Raw genomic sequence first — 21355 nt, 5'->3', positions numbered from 1 at the left:
CCAAGTCCTCAAGTGAAGTGGCTGGGAGCTGAGGGAATGGCATAGGCTGGAGCCAGGTCGCTCTGCTTCCCGACACTACTGGTAAATGTGAGGGCAGGCCCAAACCCTGCTGCTGTTGCCAGGCCCCTTGCTACACCTGATGGCCATGTTGCTGAGAGTGGGAGTTTGGCACTGCTTTAAGGTGAAACTATGGCCACAGCATGAGCGCTGGCAGAGAACTCTCCCTGCACTCGGCGGCTACATCTACACTAAGTTGAAAGTCAATTTCCAAGACGCAATTCTAGCTCTGACATTAGCGTAACTAGAACTGATGTATCAGAATTGGCATTCTTACCCTGTGTAGACTGGGGCTCTTCAGGCTTGCACAGAGAGATTTTGCCATATCTTTACACGAGGCAAAACTGAACTCCCAAAGATCAACCACAGTGCAGTCAATCATCCAATAAGTTTAGATTCACTCTACATAAACAATCTCCACAAGGGGACTACCTACCAGTGCTGGAAGCCTGTTTACACTGGTGCTCTACAGTGCTGTAACCTGCTGTGCTGGGGGACAGGTGAGAAAGTTTCTTCACATCCTGGAGCTAGAAAGTTGCAGCGCAGTAAAGTGGTAGTGCAGCCTTGGCCTTGGGCCTGGTCTACATTAGAAGGTTAAATCAAAACTGGCTGACTTAGATCAACTTTCTAAGCAATCAGTCCATACCACAGGGCCTATTCTGCTGATGTAAAAGGCTCCTAAGGTCAACTTTTGTACTCCTGCTGTTCATCAGGAGTAATGCCAAAATCAACCTTCCATGGTCAACTTTAGGGTAGTGCAGGTAGAGCACTGTGAAATTCCACATTCTTGGCCTCCTGGAGGTTCCCACAGTGCACCAATGTGACGACTTTGGCCAGCAGTTTCAGCTGCACTGCTCTCCATGTGTGCAGGAAATGGCCTGGAAGAAGTCTGAATTTCAATTCCTCTTTGGCCAGCATGGCAAGCAGAGCAGGCAGTACACCAGACATGCAGGAGTTCCAGAACCTTATTGCTGCGGGGAGGGGATGAAGGTGTGCTGGCAGCACTATGAAGCAGCAAAAGAAGTGCAGGCATGGTGGAAAAAGGATATACCAGGGACACACAGCTCAGGCAGGAGTTCAGGCAGGCATACCAGAAGACAAAGGAAGCAAATGGACATTGTGGGTCATCGCTGCAAACACACTGCTTCTGTGGGCAGCTACATGGTATTCTTAGTGGGAGGATCCAGCCACTGTCCCCAAACGCTCTGTGGATACCTACCAAGACATTCCTCAGGGAACCTCTGGACACAGCATTGAGGAGGATGACAACAATGGTCAGCAGGTGAACGGAGCAAATGATCTCACCAATAGCCAGGAACCATTTTTTTACTTTTGGATCCCATCTTCTCCTCCCAGGACTTTTCACAGCCAGACCCTGATGGCAGGGAGGGCATCTCTGGTGAGTTCTCATTTTTAATCATGCTACAAGTGGGTTAAGGCAGTTGGGTGTGATCTGTGGCAAGTGCTGTACCTACATAGCCTGGGACCCCCAGAACAACTTGTTAACATGTCCGGGGAACAGAGCCACGATCCTCCCTGCATGAATCCATAAAGCTCTCAGGCAAGTAGGCTAATTCTTCTCAAAGATTTTGGGAACGCCTGCTTTATTCTAGCCTCCCCAGTAGGACAGCTTTCCACTCCAAGCCACCAGTAAGTAATATGGCATCATGGCACCACAGAGCAGTGCAGCATACTGACCAGCCTTCTGCCCACGTTCAATCAGCATCCATTCCTTATCAATGTCTGTTATTCTAAGGAGGTTAATAGCTTGCATTGCAGCTGAGAGAAAGCAGGGGAAGGGGCATTAAGGTGTCATACCACAAGCTGATCACTTCCCTCCGATCCCTTCCCCAGGCACTCAGGGAAGGTAAACTTTCACTGTCCCAGCAGAGTGGAGAAGAGAAGCATGTGGTGACTGTGACAGCCACACACATAGCCACAAGGAGGAAAGCACAAGCCATGCTGCCATTCCTGCTTTCCCTCCCTGGGCTGCTGGGGAAGGAAAACTTTCATTGTCCAAGACAAGGGTGCAGGGGAAGCACACAGCAGCCACAAGAGACACACAGCCCTGATAGCACAAACTGTACTGCCATGCCTGCCTCCTCCTTTCCCCTCGCCAGGCTCCTGCAACAGTCTGAAGCTGGACGGGCTCCATGACAGCCTTGCAGTGGATACGAAAGAAGGGCATGAAAACACTTATTGTGGTTGCTTTCCAAAGGGAGGGGGAGGAGAATAGTGCTCTATGGGAGGCTGCCAACACAAACCCAAAACCATCCATGGCACTTTTCTGTCCCATCAAACACTAGGAGCTTAACCCACAATTCAAGAGTGCAGCAGGATCTGTGGAATAGGTACCCACAGCACATTGCTAACAAAGTCGACGATCTCCACCCTACTGGGGATGCAATCCCCACCCTCCATCCTGGGTCTAAGCCCAGCTCCACACCAAAGATTACCCAGTCACAGATTTGGTTCTGACATGAATTTCTCTTTTTACTTTTTCCAACTCAGTCCCACATAAGTTTTCATTGCCTAGTCCCTGAAAAATGCCCACACAATCTTCCTTCTCCACCCTACACCATCCCCAGCCAGAGCACACACTATTCTATTAAACATTTTGGAGGCCTCAGGATGGTCACTTCTCCACTTTAGCATACGCACCTGAAAACTCTTGAAGTAACACTGAGACAGAGCATGTAATTGCAAGTGCACAGGAAGCTGGACACTCACCTGCTCCATGGTGAGAGGGGAACTTATCTCTTCTCCCCGTAGAATCATGGACCTCTGAGTCAGTACCTCAGACAGCTGAAAAGCATCTAGGCCCAGGAGGTCGCTGGCATTGTTCAGTACTAGGACAGATGAACAGTAACTTTAATTGCCCACATTCACACCAATAACAATGGCTTCTGTTCATAAGCAGATTGTGTTTCCCTCCTCCCCCGCAACACTGCAAATCTCAGGCAGGCAGCCTGAGCATGCAATGTTCTGCAAAGGAGACCAGTGACTTCCCCCAGCTTGCACCCTGATGCAGAAATGAAGAATTTTGTCTATCAATAGTGTGATTAAGATAAGAAGATACGCCCCCCCCCCCCCCCCCCATGAAGATGGACTCCAAGCTGTTAGGAACGTTATCCCTGATGAGACCGAGGCACAAATGGTGGCAGAGCTTTGTTATTTTGTCCTCAGCCACAACTCTTTCAGATTTGAGGACAATTTATACCTTCAAATCAGTGGCACTGCTATGGGCACCCGCATGGCCCCACAGTATGCCAACATTTTTATGGCTGACCTGGAACAACGTTTCCTCAGTTCTCATCCCTTAGCACGCGTCCTCTACCTGCACTACATTGATGACATTTTCATCATCTGGACCCATGGGAAGGATGCTCTTGAAGAGTTCCATCGTGATTTCAACACCGCACCATCAACCTCAGCCTGGACCAGTCCACACAAGAGATCCACTTCCCGGACACTACTGTGCAGATAAACGATGGTCACATAAATACCACCCTATACCGAAAACTCAACAGACCGCTATGCTTATCTACACGCCTCCAGCTTCCATCCAGGGCATACTAGACGATCCACTGTATACAGCCAGGCACTAAGGTACAAACATCTTTGCTCCGATCAGTCAGACAGAGACAAACATCTACAAGACCTTTACCAAACTTTCCTCAAACTACAATACCCACCTAAGGAAGTGAAGAAACAGATTGACAAAGCCATACGGGTACCCAGAAGCCACCTGTTACAAGACAGGCCCAACAAGGAACAGAACACCACTTGCCATCACATACAGATCCCATCTTAAACCTCTCCAGCGCAGTATCAGTGATCTAAAACCCATCCTGGACAATGATCCTTCACTCTCACAGATGTTGGGAGGCAGGCCTGTCCTTGCCAACAGACAGCCTGCCAACCTTAAACGAATTCTCACCAGCAACTACAGATCACAACACAGTATCTCTAAAACTGGAACCAATCCCTGCAACAAACCTCGCTGCCAGCTCTGCTCACATATCTACACCAACAATATCGTCACAGGACCGAACATCAACCGTATCCCTTACCTGCACATCTACTAATATAATATATGCCACCATGTGCCAGCAATGCCCCACCACAATTTCCATTGGCCAAACTGGACAGTCTCTACATAAAAGAATAAATGGACATAAATCAGACCTCAGGAATGGCAACATACGCAAACCTGTAGGAGAACATTCCAATCCCCCTGGACACTCAGTAACAGATTTAAAAGTAGCAGACCTACAACAAAAAAAATTCAAAAATAAAATGGAGAGAGAAATCTCTGAGCTGCAATTCATTTGCAAATTTGACTCCATCAACCAAGGATTAGATAGAGACTGGGAGTGGCTGGCCCCTTACAAAAGCATTCTCTGTGCTGGAAGTTCACACCTCCACATTAGAATCTGACAATGGGCCATATCCCCACTGACTGATCTGACTTGTTTTTTCTCCTCTCTTGATGTATACTACTGATAATGGGCCATTTCCACCCTGACTAAATAGACCTTGTCAGATCTTGCCCTCCCTCTTACTAAGACCACCCCCCCTTTAAATACTCCTCTGAACACGCCCCCCCGCAACATACTACTCATGCATCTGATGAAGAGGAACTTTGCCCACAAAAGTTTATGCTCCAAAATATCCATCTCTAAAGTGCCACAGGACTTCTGGTTGTTCTCTGAGATAAGGAAGGGCTTTTCCTGTGTTTTCTAAAGTTAAATGATCTGTTCCAAACTTGGTGAACTGCAGTAGCCTATAATAATAATAGAAAATAATTGTAGATTTTTCAACAATTGTTTCAATTATTCTATTCCAGAAGCAGTAACAAAGTTGCTAATAACTTTCTATGAGAAGATATATATATATATTTTAATACAAAGGTATGCAGTAGATGTAATCTACCTGGCATTTTCAGAGGAGCAATCATTAAGTTAGGTCTACACTCACCATTTGCTCCATAAAAAACCATGCTAGCCTCTTCACTGGAAATCCACTTAACAGTTTCAGAACAAAACTAAAACAAATACATACAAACTGGCCATCAACAAGTTTAGGCTTGAAACTAAGCAAAGGTTTCTAACCAGCAGGGGAGTGAAATTCCGGAGTGACCTCCTGTGAAGAGCATTAAGGGCAAAAACCAAACTGGCTTCAAGACTAAGCCTGACCAAGCATAGGCTTGGAAGGGACCTTGAGAGGTCAAGTCCAGTCACCTGCCCTCACAGCAGGGCCAAACACCATACAGACTGGCAGGTGTTCCTCTAACCTGCTTTGGTATGTTATGCCACAACTGCCTACAATGGTATGTGGCCCATCAGCAACTGCCTGTAATAAAAAATACACAATTGCTGACATCAGATAGAGAGGTCTGAGTTCTACAAAGAATTCTCTCTCAAGTATTTACCTACTGGGTCTTGCCCACATACTCAAGGTCAAATTGATCATCATATCTGGAGTCCAGAAGGAATTTTCCCTCAGTTTTGATCACCCCGGTTTCCCCCAGGTGGGTTAAACCTTTTTCTGTACCAGGGGGTCATGTGCAGGTTTAAACCAGTGTAAATGGTAAATCCTTTGTAACGTGAAGTCTTTCATGATGTGAGATTTCATTCACTCAGCCAGAGGTTAGAGGTCTATTACAGGTGGTGCCACCCTTGAGCACAGCGAATTGGGGTGACCACTCCAGGCCTTGCACTTTGGAGGTCCAGGCACTTCAATAAGGAAGGCGCCAACTCCATGGGTGCTACAGGGCTGGAGCACCAAAAGGAAAAGAAATTACACATTTTCAGCAGGGGGTGGGACTCAATGACCTCCTGAGGTCTCTTCCAACCCTATGCTTCCATGGGCTCTAGCTGTTGGCTGCCTTGTCAATTTAAGAAGACAACTAACAGCAGTTGTAAGTCATGTAGTGTCCACACCAACACTGCATCACCCGAAATACACCAACATAAACGCTAGAAATCTTGTGGCACCTTATAGACTAACAGATATTTTGGAGCATAAGCATTCGTGGGCAAAGATCTGCTTCATCAGATGCAAGAGTGGAAGGGGGGTGTGGTTTCAGAGGGGTATTTAAAGAGTGGGGTCCCAGTAAACGGGGAGGGCCAGAACTGACAAAGTCTATTCAGCAAGGTGGAAATGACCCAATATCAACAGTTCTTATCAAAAGAGGAAAAAACAAGTCAGATGAGACAGGGGGATGTGAGCCTCTCTCAGAGTCTAATGTGGAGATATGAGCACCCAGAGCAGAGGAACTGCCTTTGTAAGCTGCGAGCCACTCACAGACCTGTTTAATCCATGGTTAATGGAGTCAAATTTGCAATTAAATTTGCTCAGAGATTTCTCTCTCCATTTAATTTTTGAAATTTTTTTGTTTCAGAACTGTCACCCTTAAATCTGCCACTGAGTGTCCAGGGAGACTGAAGTGTTCCCTCACAGGCTTCTGTACGTTACTGTTCCTGATGTCTGATTTATGTCCATTTATTTTTTTACAGAGAGACTATCCATCTTGGCCACTGTAAATTGCAGTGGGGCATTGCTGGCACATATTATAATAGTAAATGTGCAGGTAAAGGAGCCCCTGATGGCATAGCTGGTGTTAGGCCCTGTGATGAAGTCCCTGGTGTAGATATATGAGCAGAGTTGGCAGCGAGGACTGTTGTAGGGACTGATTCCAGGCCTAGAGTCACTGGTTTGTGATTTGTAGTGGCTGGTGAGGATTTGTTTAAGGTTGGCAGGCTGTCATAAATCAGACGTCAGGAACGGTAATGTACAGAAGTCTGTGGGGGAACACTTCAATCTCCCTGGCTCTCAAGCAGGAGTTTTGCAGATAGCACCAGGGCATAGAAATGGGACTCAGGCTCCTAAACCTTTAATTAACCTAGGCCTAAGTCAGAGGTCGGCAAGCAAAATAGCAAAAACAGCCATTTTTTCAAACTCAGTCGCAAAATCAATACTTCAAGAGCTGAAATGCATGTGAATATGAGACAGTCCATAATAAATAACATCAAACCATACTTTTTGTCACCCCTATTTTAAGAATGGCGCATACATAATGGTTTGTACCAGTAAGAAAGGTGTTATCCTCATCTCCAGGCCTTACCCACTTCAACTGCAGGTTGCTGACCCCTGGCCTAGGTCTAATACCTTACTCAAGTCCAAATGTCTTATATTAGCACACTTACTTTCATCAACCACACCTGTAATTTTGTTAAAGAATCGTATCAAGTTCATTTCATCATCATCATCATCAACTGTGGGCCCGTTGGTGTCTGATGCCTCTCTCACTATTTCCTTCCATCTTTCCCTATCCAGTGCAGAGTGGCTTAGTTTCTGTAGACTAGCTCCACACCAATCTACTACATCATCTGTCCATTATCTGTGGGGTCTGCCTCTCCTCTTCGAGCCATCCATTATGCCAAATACTAGGGTTTTGATTTTTCGTTCGTCGTTCATTCTGCAAACATATCCAAATAGTTGTAGCTTCTGTTTTATAACCTTCTGCAGCAGGTTCTCTTTCACCTGTATTCTCCTATATAATTCCTCATTGCAGACCTTCTGCATCCATCCTATTCTTAGAATCTTTCTGAAACAACTCCTTTCAAACGCCAATCTTCTTCTTTTCAAATCTTCTGTTATCACCCATATCTCACATCCGTACAACATGCTGCTGAATACACACGTTTTCAAGATGCCCAGCTTCACTCTTAAGCTAATTACTTTGCTTTTCCAGATCTTATTCATCACCTTCAAACTTGCTCTAGCTTTTGCTATTGTAGTCACTATTTCTTTCTTACAGCCAAGATCATACGTTATGTTGTTCCCCAGATATGTGAACTTCTCTACATTTTCTAGTTCAATACCATCCACACTGATCTTCCTTCCTATTTTCTTATCTCCAAATACCATTGTTTTTGTTTTATCGATGTTCATAATCAGTCCGTACCGCTTCCCTTCTTCGTTTAACACCTGCACCATTTTTGCTGCTTCTCCTCACAAATTCATGTTGAATGGTATGAATTACAATCAGCCTTGGAATGCACTACTGACTGCACCTAATGTGCAATGGTATTATGTTTGAGTAGTGATCAGAGACCCCAGTCAAGAGCACTGAGCAACATAATACACAAACACAGAAGAAATGGCCTCTGCCCAGAAGACCTTACAATCTAGTTTAAATCAAGGTGCAAATGAGTGTCTGTTTCAGTGCCACAAAAACCCCAAGAAAAAGAGGGGAGGGAGGATGAGAGTAATAAAATAAAAAAAGGTTTAAAAGTTCCTTTATATGTACTTCTGTACATTCTTTACAATTTTTTTTTAAACTTCTACCTGTTTAGGAACAGAATCTTTGTCGGACTAGCTACCTCTGTCTGTGGATCGTCTCCAGGGGTGATCAGTACCATGATGCATGTAAATCTGTGATGGATATTTTTTTAAATCTCTGCGTATTTCTGTTTCTTTTTAAATATCTGCACATTTTTATTTACACACAGGTCATAAATTATAATGTGTCCATGGACTCAGTCTCAGGGCAATGGGAGGAGAGGACAGGGACCTCAGGGCCAGGTCTTAACTAGGCTGATGTATCAGGCTTTGGAGCCATGGCCCCGGATCAAGATACAATCAGAAGAACTTGGACAATGTACTCACTGGCTTAAGCTACCACTGTTTTGGTGATGTGTCTGAAAGCTAGGTTATCAAAGAGCGAGAGGTAAGAAGAGAGCCATGATGAGAAGCTATCTGGGCTTTGACAGCAGGGTGTATAGTTCAGAGGATCACACTTACCTGCTTTAGTTGAAACTTGGGCTCCTCCAGCTGTCATGAACTCAATATTTCCCAGCTGCAGAGTGCCAGAGAGAAGTTTTAAGATGTCACGTATCTCTTCAGCGCTGAACTCCATCACTTCCAGAGCAGTCTACTCAAAATTGCACAGACAAAACATTACTTATATCAGCAGAACCACACCCCTATGGTTTAAACTGAAAAGCTCAGACTCACAGTCACTCAGATGGAAGGACTCTCTTAGAGAACATACAATCCATTTCTCAGGGAGTGGCTGTATATTTACTAATTTGTTAGACCTTTTCTAATCACCTTTCTCATACAAATTTTACCTAGGTATAGGGCTTTCTGACTGCCAGACTCATCCCACCCAGTTTCACCCCTGCCCCTACATTAAAATCACCATGGCTTAATGTCATTGCTAGTTCAAGCTTGTTTACCTTACATAATATATTTTAAATATGCTTCTTAGGTCTTGTTTTCACCCAACACAAAGACAGCTCTGTCCAATTTACAAAGACAGAAGTAGGAATGTTCACACTAAATGTTTTAAACATTTATGTAATTACATCCCTTGACTAGGAAACATTCATAACCTTCACCTCCTGTCTTACTTTTGTTGTTACAGGGAAAGCTTCCCTTCTTTTTGCCAAGCACCTCTGCAGGACAGACAATGCAGTGCATGAGCCATGCTGGGTAACACACGTGAAATACCAGAGCAAGGCATGCAGGTCACATGACACTGCATCACATCACACAACTGGGCAGTTTTGTGCTCCCCATGCCTGGAGACAGGGCCACTAACTCTCTCAGGCCCTGCAGCAGATGCACTGGGTTCTCAGGCTGACCCATTTTCAGGTCTGCGCTTCAGGTCTGTGGAAATATTCCTGTTCCATTCATATTTTAATTCATTCCCTGGTCTTCAAGGGTTAGACCACACTCTGTACCAAAAATGATCTAACCACAGGGGGAAAAACTCTATCAGGGAGGAGGAAAATTACTCTGAAGAGTCTGCTACAAGATCACACAGAAAGTGTCTAGTGTGACCAATGAGAAGGACTCACCATAACCTTATTGAACATCTCTGTGTCGTTCAAGTTCTCATCACTCACACAGCCGGACTGGTTCAGGTAGTGATAGCTCTCTGGTTCAGACAGACACAGGGCTTCTGCAGTGGGCCAGTTCCCCAACATGACAGAGAAAGAGGGAAAAGAAGTGTTAATTTATTCAGGAATCAGCTGACACCCTTAGCTACTTTTTTCTTTTAAATGATGCTAAAGAGGGGAAGACTTTTGAGCTGAATTACTGAATTTAGAGTGGTAATTACTGAACCACATCAAGATTTTATTCCAGGCCATGCTCCAAGTATCCCAAGCCTGGCATCGCCTCTGATTTAGAGAGACCATTCCCCTTTTTATACCTGGGGGGGGTCACTGCTAAGAATACTGAAAAGAACAGGAAGAAGGGGTCTAGAACTAATCCAATGGGATTCACCTGACCAGCTACTCTCCCACCTTTCAACAAAAACAAGTGTGGACAGACAGAAAACAATGTGCGAATCTGTGTGGAAAAGCAAAGAGGTCAACACCAGCTGAGAGAAGGGTCAGAAACTGAAGGTCAGTGAGGTCAGCTGAGCAAGTCCCTGGAGAGTTTTAATAACAAAGGAAATCTATTGTTAACTACCTCTCTGTTACTATGAATCCTGAAATGAATGGGCATTCTGTACAAACGTGTACAGCTAAGGAGGCCCTCAACGTTCTCCATAGAGAATTCATTGAGATAAATTCTGTAAACACAAAAATCCGCCTTATTTAAAGAGGACACTGCTTAGAGATGTTAGAGGCACAACATTACCAACCTTAAAATGGGAACTGCAAAAAATTAAAAGCCTTAAAGAAGTTGCTGGCAGTGTCCTCTCAGTAAGAGCAATACTTGGCCCATAACAACGCACCCACTACTCTTCAGCTTCCTGCACTTTTGGATATTTAAGCATTCTTTTTTTAAACTATAGACACCATTCGGGGTATATTTAAATGTTCTGTTATCTGCCTACAGAAGAGAGAATAACATTTGAGGTCTTGGTCCTTGTCTTCAATGAGCTTAATGGACTGGGCCCAGCTTATCTAAAAGAACACCAAAAGTTCTGACATAAAAACTGGGTGACCCGCTCCATTTCTCAGGCCCAGTGGAATTTTCTACTGTACAGATTAATCGTATCTGGTCCAAGACTGAGGAATGAACTACAGTGAGAAATAAGGGCCGTTGCCAAGGCACCTTCCACCTTCTGCTCCAAGTGTCAAGAGCACTTTCCCAACCAGTCTTCCCTAACAAACATAGCAGTGCAAACAGAAGGGGGAAAAATCCTTCCAAAAGAACACACTGTATTGACAACACAACCCCCTCCCACCCTCTGCCACAGAAGAACAAAGCATATGTAACAGGTGACGTTAGTCATGTCACTTAATGCATGGCTCTGGAAGTCGCTGAGACACTATAGAATATCAATAGGATAGAACCAAACTGAATACTTCTGACATCATAACACTCTATATTCTCTCTTCTACTCATATGACTTTAATTTCTATCTCTTTGAGGTGCTAATAAATCCATGGTATATTGCCACCCACTCCAGCCTCATCTTTCAGATGGTGTTTCTCTTACCCCATTACAGGTCAAAATTAGCACAATTAAAACAATTTAGCTTAGTTCTGTGCCCTCCTCTCTTCAGACAGCTCTCACCCATTTCCTCTCATGTGGAACTCCCTTTCCATTCTAGTGCAACCGATATCCAACTTCTCTTCTCTCCCGTTTCGCTCCTTCTGGGTACCCTAGCAGTGTCTATCAACCAAGCAAAGTCCTGTTATTTAATTTAGAAAGACTGCCACCTTGCTGTGTGAGGGATGAACACAAGAACATATGTATCAGAGAGGTAGCTGTGTTAGTCTGCTTGTTTGAGAACAACACCTCCTGTGGCACCTTATAGACGGATATTTTGGAGCATAAGCTTTTGGGGGCAAAGACCTGCTTTGTCAGATGCATGAGTGAGTGGGGGGGGGGGTTTCAGAGGGGTATTTAAAGAGGTGGGGGGGTCCCAGAAAAAGGGAGGGCCAGAGCTGACAAGGTCTATTCAGTCAGAGTGGAAATGGCCCTTTATCAGTAGTATACATCAAGAGAGGAGAAAAACAAGTCAGATCAGTCAGGGGGCATGTGGCCCATTGTCAGATTCTAATGTGAAGGTGTTAACATCCAGAGCAGAGAAGCTGCTTTTGTAAGGGGCCAGCTGAAATCTTTAACAGTTGTAGGTGAGGACAACGTTACAAAGCTTTGCCACCGTTTGCACCTTAGTCTCATCAGGGATAATGTTCCTAACAGCTTGAAGTCCATATTCATGTGGGATATTGGTGTAAAGGGCCTCTACATCCACAGTGGGCAGGATGGTGTTTTTGGGGAGGTCACCAATGAATTGTAGTTTCATAAGGAAGTCGGTGGTATCTTGAAGAAAGCTGGAAGCACTGGCAGCATAGAGTCTGAGTAGAGTCCACATATCCAGACAATCCTGCAGTGAGAGTGCCAATGCCTGACATGATAGGGCGTCCGGGATTCCCAGGTTTATAGATCTTGGGTAGAAGGCAGAATAAACCTGGTTGGGGTTCTAGGGGTGTGTCTGTGTAGATTTGTTCCTGTGTTTTTATAGGGAAGGTCTTGAGCAGATGCTGTAGTTTCTTTCCATAGTCCTCAGTGGGATCCTGGGACAGTGGATCAGTGGAATGTGGTATTGGAGAGTTGCCTGGCAGCCTCCTTTTGGTAGTCTGTCCTATTCCAAACAGGCAACTAGTCATTGTCTAAAGAGATGGCGAATTCTCATCTTCCTTGGAAGTTTGTCCCAATAGTTAATCACCCTCACTGTTAACAATTTGTGCCTTATTCCTAATTTGAAATTGCCTAGCTTCAGAGGCCACACACTGGTTCTTGTTATGCCTCTCTGTACACTCAAATACTATAATCAAGTCCAATCTTCTCTGTGATAAATTTAACAGATTGTGTTCTTTAAGTTTCTTACTGCAATAAGAAATTTGTCTAGCCCTCAAACATTATTTTTGTGCCTTTCTCCTCCTCACAAATCCAATATTTCAAAGTCTGGTTTAAAATACAGATACCTGAACTACATGTAGTACGTCAGTACCCGTCTCATGAATGGCACACAGATTTACCTGTCTGGTCCTACTTATGAATCCCCTTTATACAAAGGATCAAATTAACTCTTTTTGCAACAGCATTGCTCTATGGACTCTACAAACTGTTTGTCTACAGTGACCCCTAAATTCTTTTCAGAGCCATTGCTTTCCAGGATACAACACCCAGATTTGCAGGTGTGTCCTGGTCTCTTAATTTCTGGAAGTTCAACTTTTCATTTGGCAGCATTAAAATTTATTTTGTTTGAAAAGGGCCCACTTGTCAAGAGATCAGTTACCTTTCTGCTCCCCACTGACACCAGCTAGCAGCGCATAAAAGATGTGGTAGTTCCGCTCTCCCAGGTTCTGGTGCACAACTCGATTCTGCAATGAACAAAATGGGAGGAGAGCTGGTAGCAAGTGAAAGCCACAGAGCTAGATTTCAGGGTAGTGAAGAAAATTGCAAGTGCAGGGCTCTGAGGGAATCTGTCAGGCCAATATGTTCGCCACTTACCACATGTGGCAATTAGGACACAGCACTGTGGCGAATACAGGTGTGGCCAAGCTGCGGCTCTTGGAGCCTTTAAAGGCGGCTCCTCCCTAGAGCTGCACACAGGGAGTGCCATTCACCCACTCCACGCACGTGCCTCACCACTGGGTGGGAGAAGTGCATGGTGGCAGTGCTGGCGGCCCCGGTGGCTGCTCCAGCAACAGTTCCAGCAGCTCTGATGAGTCACTGGCATTGAATTAGAATGGGGGGTCTGGGGGTGCCTGGCTCTGGGGGAGGGCAATTACGGTGGGGAAGGCTGGAGTGCCTGGCTCTGGGGGCAGGGGGGAGGGCATTTATTTAGAGCAGAGGAGTGGGAGACTGTGAGTGCATGGCTCTATAAAGCATAATATAATGTAGTGAATATGGAAAGACAACAACCACAGGTGTGGCGATCTTTGAATTCCTATTGGACACCGCTGTTCTACACCTTTAGGATCTTGAACTGTGATTGAACATTTGTGATGGAGAAATATCAGATGAATCATATAACTAGATTATGTTTAAGGCTTTATTTCTAACTGAGTAACTTAAAAGAAAAGAAAACACACCTCCATTAGAAAAGGTTATAACATTTTTATCTAACACAAATATACCTCCTGGTGTTGCAGAGGTGACAGCAAACCCACATACAGCATAATAGCTTAGTGCAATCAATAATGGAACAGTACAAATGTGTTCCATGTACTTTCTTAACTTGAAAAGAGTTTAAATAAGGACTAATGCAGCTGAATCTCCATGGCTAGGTACACTCATCAAAATGTGTCCTTTAAAAAGCAGGTAATGGCTACCTTAGTGTAAACATTAGTGTAATGTAGTGGCTACATTAGTGGACAAGCAACGGGCAAAGAGACAGGAGAGAACAGACACATTTTGACAGGACACCATTTGTGAGAATCTACTGACTAAGTGTGTACACTCTGGAAGAAAAGAGCTTCATGTTCATAGCAACTGCTCCTGGTCTAACTGCTATCAAGTGCCTAATCCACATGTGCTCCAAAAATCACAGTTACAGCAGAGTAGAGATTTAAGAAGAGGGTAAAACCCCTTTAAGGATATTGCAGTGAAAGAAACCCCACACTGTCATGGCCTGAGCTCACTGCCTCCAGGCTGCAAAGATTAGCCAGGCAACAAAGAAAGAGACTGAAAGGCCATTTCTCTGAAGCAGAGCATTAAAGCAGAGCTCTCCAGAAGCAAAACATCCTTCCCTTCCTTCAGTGTCATTCATAAGGCTGTGAGCCTATCAAAGAGATCATGAATCCTGTGACTTTTTGGGACTTCTGTAACTTCTGCAACTGCAGCAGATGGTGTTAGCAGATCCATGGCTGTGGCAGACCTCAGACCCAGCCACACCAGCTGCTGTTTGAGCAGTCCCCAGGACCATCCGCTGGGACAACCCATAGTGGCTGGTGCTGCTGGCCCCAAGGGCGACCAAAACAGTATTGCTCACCCCCCAACCCCCCAGCACAGCATCAGCGACCCCAGCCACTTCCTCCCCACTTTGGAATGGAAGCAGTACCCCAGATGTACCCCCACCCTCCTTACAGCAGTAGTGACACCTCAGGTCACCCCTCAAGAGCAGCTCAAATTTACTTGGGGGTTTTATAGTATAAGTCACAGCCATTAATTTTGTTTATGGCCCATGACCTGTCCATTACTTTTATTAAAAACACCCAAGACTAAAACTTAGCTATAGTCATTTGTGCTCATTTGGAATGAGAAGTGAGAGAACATTAGCAACAATATCCTGGAGGGGTGATGCCTTCATTGCAGTGACAGGACATAGAGGCAGCGCCACCCCATGGGAATGAGAATGGGCAGCCCTGCTTGGACACTGCCACATGGGAGAGGAGAGATGGCGGGACTCACAAAGCACTCCCCCAGAAACAAAATTTACTCACCTTCTCCAATAAATCTGAGCATCAGGTTAAGGAGAATCATCATTCAAGTGACTTCACAACCAGATTCTCTGGGACTGCCAAACAGTTTCCAAACCACCTGGCAATTAATTCAGGGACAGGGACCAATGGTCCAAGTCATTCAGAGTATGTTTCCACTGGTAACACTCTGGTGGTGCCATTGTAATGTGGACACCACAGTGTTGGATGTGGTCCTGCTGTCACACTGCAGTAAACTCACCTCTCCAAAAGGTATTAGCCAGGTCAGCTGAAGAACTCGTCCATACATAATGATGTCTACACTGAGGCTTAGGTCAACAATTATGTCTGCCAAGGGAGTAAATTTTTCACACCCCAGCACAAAGTAGCCAGGCTGACCTAACATTTATGTGTAAAACAAGCCTCAGACTGTTGGAAAGATGCATGGAACAGCAATGGAAGCTAGTGGGATTTGCAGTGTTCAGTATCTTTGAAAGTCAAGTCACTTATTCAGGTCCCTTACAATTGGGCATCCAAGGCTGGCTAATCACTCAAGCCAAAATTTTTCCCACAGTAAGTCACTAGCTGGGCTGACAACCTCTGTGGGCCAGAGTCTCCTGTCTGCATCAAGGCTCCTTTGAGCCATGTAAGCTGCAAAAAGAAGCCTGACAGGAGCCAAAGATGGTGTGTGGAACATTCACCATGTAAAATAACTCTGCCTTTTGCTAGCTGTCGCTCCAATCCACTGGGATGGGAAACAGGAAGAGGTATGTCAAAGTCATTACAGCAGTGGGGATTGCACAGGAGCACACTGACTCTTAGCCCAATCCTTCCCCAGCATATTTTAGGGCTGCCCTTGTGCACTGGCACTGGATAGCTTTTAAACCAGGGGGCTGCAGCTGGCTCTCTCCAGCTGCCATCATTCCTTAAGCCTGAGTGCAGGTTGGACATGGTGGACAAGGTCTTCACACTCAGACAGGGCCTGGCTCTGTTGATCACAGTTCGCAAGATAACATACACAAAAACCTGCTGTTACTCCCTGGGAAGAAGCATGAACAAAACGGTATATCAGCACTGGTCTTCTACACACTTCTATGGATTAAAGCGTATGTGATGTTCTGGGATAGGAACCTAAACTTTATGCCATGTCATGCATAGACATTAAAGGAACAGGGAAGGGCAAAGCAATTCCCATTCCCGTAGGCTTACAATGTAGACATGGCGTCACCTGACAGAAATATGATACAAAGTAAATCACATTGTTACAGGGAAATTTGCCCGCCTACTTTCAGCCTCCACTGCTCCTCTCATCTTTGTTGTGTTAGAGAGGGAAGTCACAGGGGCCGCAAGAGGAAAGGATACAATCAGTGACTCGCCCTCCCTGGATGTGTCCGTGATGGGAGAAGTGCAGCTGGATGAACTTGCCAAAGCGGCTGGAGTTGTTGTTATAAACTGTCTTGGCATTTCCGAAGGCCTCCAGGATAGGGCTGGGGAAAGAAGACAATCATGGACCTGAATAGTGTCACCAACACTCAAGCAGGATCATCTTTGTACCAGGTGCTTTCCATTATCTCAGCGTTACATTCACCATAGCATAGACTGGAGAAAACTGCAGGTAAAATAAGCTAGTTGGAGCTGGAGGGGAAAGGTTGGCACTGTTAGCAAAAGGCAGCTGTAAAACACTACTACAACTTCGGGTAAATTAACCAACCCCAGGTTCATGTGGGCAGTCAAGAGTGGCACTCTTTGGGTTCATCTCACATCCACAAAAAAAACAGATCAACTTCTATCTGTGCCTGTATTGCTGTTGGAAGCGAGAGGAGCCATGACAGTAACTTGTTAACAGGGTGCACAATACAACATTGTGCTGTAGAGCGGAAATGATCTCTTGTTGACCAAGACTATCAAAAAGATCACAGAAGATGAAGCAACCCCAGTTTTAAAAAAATTGACCCAAGAACTTAAGTAACATTCATTCAGCATAGACATGGTCTTGGTTTTTAAGGTTTCAGGCTGAAGAGCCACACTCTCTAACCTGCAGTAACTCTGCTAAATCAAAAGAGGCATGGTCTAGCAGGACTAATCCCAACCCTTGTTCTCACATTACCTCAGTCTGCAGCCTTGGGCAAGCCACTTCTTTGCCACAGCTTCCCCATCTGAAAATGGGACAGCATAACTACAACACTGTGAGATGGAGAACATTCCGTATTTTCAAATAATCATGAACCAAGAGATACACATGCTAAATTAATATGTTTTGTATGGCTCAATGGCTGAGATGACCATGCTGAAGTATGAACCAGTGGTTCTAGAATATCTTGTTATCAGGTCCTAAATGAACTAAGGTCTTTCCAAACATGGAGGAAGATACACTCCCTGTGTGTTTCAAATCTTAGGCTGAAAGCACTAAACCAGCATTTCCCAAAGTGTGGTCCAAGGCCCAATACCAGTCCTTGAGAAAAAAAATACCAGTCCTTAGAAAATATATAAATTATCACTATCTACTATTATTATTGTGAATAAATAATAAACAATGAACATTTATTCATTTTTCTTTTTTTTAATATGTATTTATATTTTTGGGCTGAAAATAAACATACTGAAAAAAAATGGTTCCCATCTATATAAAATTTGGGAAATCCTGCAGTATACCATACCTTTCACCTCAGTAAGACTATTCTCCCAATTGGACTCAAGTTTTAAAACTTCAGTCTGATCAGGAAATTTAAAAATATATATTTTGTTTTGAAAACCAGCTTTCCTATTCAGCCTCAGCTAGACCAAACTGACAAGACGATTGTGGGTTATAAATGCAGTGAGTGGTTCTTACTCAGCAGGACAATACCAATTACACTTCAAGGAGAAAAGTCAGTTTCATTCAAAGAGGCAAAATGGGACCAGGATTAGAAATATTTAATTTCATAATTTAACAAACATGAAACTAAAAGCCCGATATAGAAAACAAAAAACAGAAAAAGTCAAGGCCGCATTGCAAGAAAGCGCTGTAAAAATGTATATCTAACCCTACAATTCACTGTGAATTTTAACAGAGAATCGCTTTATTACTCTGGGTATGTCTACACAGCAAAGTTATTTAAAAATAACAGCCACTATTTTGAAATAGCTTTGTGAATGTCTACATACTGTATTATAATAATCATAATAATTTCCAAATAGCAGTTGGCTTATTTCAAAATAGATAAACCTAATTCAACGAGGAATAGTGCCAATTTCAAAATCAGTAATTCAAAATAGGGGCTGTTTAGACAGGGAATAGAGCCTATATCAAAATAAACCATAGTGCGACCAATGGCTTTATTACAAAATAGGCTCTATTGTGTCTAGACGCGCCATTTCGAAATGCATTTTGTATGTAGCTGTGTTATTTCAGAATAAGCCATTCTGGAAAAATCTCTTCCGGAATAGCTTATTTCAAAATTACACTGCTGTGTAAACATAGCCTCTGAGAAAAAAAATATTTTTTCAACATGTGGATGATGCCTGTACTCTTATCTGTGCCATTTCATTGTCGAGAGAGACAGTTCTGAGATTACCGAAAGGTTAAAAAATAATTATAACCTGCAAGGTTGTCTGAGACCAAATACAGCTGCAATTTGCAGAAAACAGCAAAGTGTCTGGACTTGGGACAAGGATAGCTATGTGACGGGAATGACACTGAAATGCAAGAAAAGCTTGAGAAACCTCAAGTACTACCTTTATACTTTCAAAAACAGGCTTTAAGCAAAGGCAAAAATGAAATTATTTGTACTGCAGAAGCACCTAGACAGCCCATGCAGGACCAGTCTCCACTGCATTGGGAGCTTCATGAATGCAACAGGAAACGCTTACTATCTACGTGTAGATCCTACTAACACTTCTACACAAATAACCTTACACACAAGTAGTCTACTGGTTCATCAACACCACACAGACAATATTATACACATACATGCATGCAGAATCAGTGTCGAATCTGAAACACAATGACCATGACAAAAACAGGAGAGGAGTGGAAAGTGGACACAGGTGATGATAATAAAGTCACATGGTTACCATAGCTACAATGTGTAGCTCAATTACCAATCTGACAAATGCCGATATTTCTAAACCATCTGAATTTAAACAGTCAGCCCTCTCTACCGCAGCAGCCCAAGTGTTCATTGAAGAGCTGATTTCTAGCAGAGACCAAGGCAGAAGTGGTTCTGGAGGAAGAATTTGAAGGAGCAGAGAGGACTGACTATAAAATTTAGCTCAAAGAGTTACTCCACACATAAGGAGCAGCAGGGAAGAAAGTGCAGAGGCAATTGACAGTGTGCATAAATAGGCATGTAAGGTTGGCACTATCAGTGAAGCAGATGGAATGGGGGATTAGAAGAGTAGGTATGTATGTGGAACAGAGTTGTGAAGGGCCCTGACAGCATTTGCATTTGACGTGGTGGAGAACAGGAAGCCTGTGCAGGGCAGAAATTCAAAGGGGTGCAAGTGACAGAGTTATAGGCTAGAAGGATGATCTTGGATGTTTCATTCTGAAGGTACCAGAGGTGGGTTGCAAGCAGGCCTGAGCACAGAAGGCAGCAGTAGTAAAGACAGCAGATGAGGAGGGTCTGGAACCAGAGTTTTAGCTATGTGGAGAGAAAGAAAATGTTGGATTTTAGAAATACTGTCAAGAAAGGAACTACAGAATCTAGACACAAGCTTGATGTAAGAGGTAAAAAAAGATAGAAGTCAGAGATGACTCCCAGATTACAGATTTAAGTGGCAGGTGGACTGTTGCCTTGTCAAGAGTGTCAAAAAACAAGGGAAGAGAAGACAGTTTCAGATGAAAGATCAGGAGTTTGGCTTTGGCAATGTTAAAATCAAGTGGACAGTGAGACACATCCAGGAGAAGATGTCAGAGAAACAGACTGAGATATGGAAACACACAGAGACAAATCAGGAATGGAGAGAGAGATCTGTGACACACTGTCTTGGAGATGAGACCGAGCAGATGAGGTCACCAAAGAGAAGTGTAATGGGAGAGGAAAGGAGTGGGACCAAGGATAGGGCACTATGAAACCCCCTGGACAGTGGGAGAGGGAAGGAAGAGGACCCACCGAAAGATGCTGAAGGTGCAGCCAATGAAGTAGGAGGAGAACCAGGAGAGGACGGAGTTGCAAAAGCCAAGGAAGGACAAAATGTCACGAAGGAAGTGATGACCAACAGTATCAAAAGGAGCAGAGAGGTCGAGGATGACGAGGATGGTGTAGAAGCCCTGAAGAAAATAAAATAATTGTTAGAGAAAATACCAACTATGTGTTTATGCACCTTTCAAAATCCTTCTAGAACTAACTTTCTTTCACAGAGAAAGGATAACAGTTTAATGGAAACATCTTCACATAAAGATCTCAAAACTTGATATACCCTATGCTGAAGAACAAATATAAATCTAGATATTTTCATGTATTTTGTCTTTCTTGGAAATCAACTCTCCCAAAGGGACCAAGGAAGCAAGATGGAAATATGAGAGCACATTAACCTTTTTAATGAAGAAGGTAAAATAAGGGAACAAAACAAATAAGACCACCACTGAAATTCACCCAGATGGGTTAAGGGAGGTTATGATATTATTACACCACGCAGGAGAGCCATTAATCTGAACGACTGAGTCTGAGCTGCAATTTAGCAATAGAACTGCAGGCTGTCTGTCTACATGAGCACAGTTCCTCAACCCAGCTAAGCTCATTCAGTGCCATGGGAGTAGCATAAAGCCTAAACTTAGAGATGTTCATTGGGAGCTGCTTAGAATTCCCCAGAGCTAAGGGCCCCGGGCAGAGGAAGTGTGATAGAGCCACCTGGAGTCTACAGAAGGTGGGGCCAGAATGCAACACACAGCTGGTGGCAACCAGCAAAAGGAT

General features: G+C 44.1%; 1 protein-coding gene across 1 annotated transcript in view; it reads right to left on the bottom strand.

Annotated features, from left to right (window-relative positions):
- Nucleotides 1-21355, bottom strand: part of LOC142017056 (unconventional myosin-X-like) — a 262366-nt gene that overhangs the window by 208087 nt on the left and 32924 nt on the right. Inside the window, exons 5-10 of the mRNA XM_075001671.1 lie at nt 16824-16948; nt 15486-15499; nt 13337-13421; nt 9930-10033; nt 8869-8998; nt 2788-2906 (exon numbers count right to left, since the gene is read on the bottom strand). Coding sequence (XP_074857772.1) covers nt 2788-2906; nt 8869-8998; nt 9930-10033; nt 13337-13421; nt 15486-15499; nt 16824-16948 — 577 coding nt within the window. The remainder of the gene's footprint in view (nt 1-2787; nt 2907-8868; nt 8999-9929; nt 10034-13336; nt 13422-15485; nt 15500-16823; nt 16949-21355) is intronic.

Source organism: Carettochelys insculpta, chromosome 8, assembly GCF_033958435.1.
Source record: "Carettochelys insculpta isolate YL-2023 chromosome 8, ASM3395843v1, whole genome shotgun sequence".
Classification (NCBI taxonomy): Eukaryota; Metazoa; Chordata; order Testudines; family Carettochelyidae; genus Carettochelys; species Carettochelys insculpta.
The sequence above is the reverse complement of the archived record's forward strand: the minus strand, read 5'-3'. Positions and strand labels throughout refer to the sequence as shown.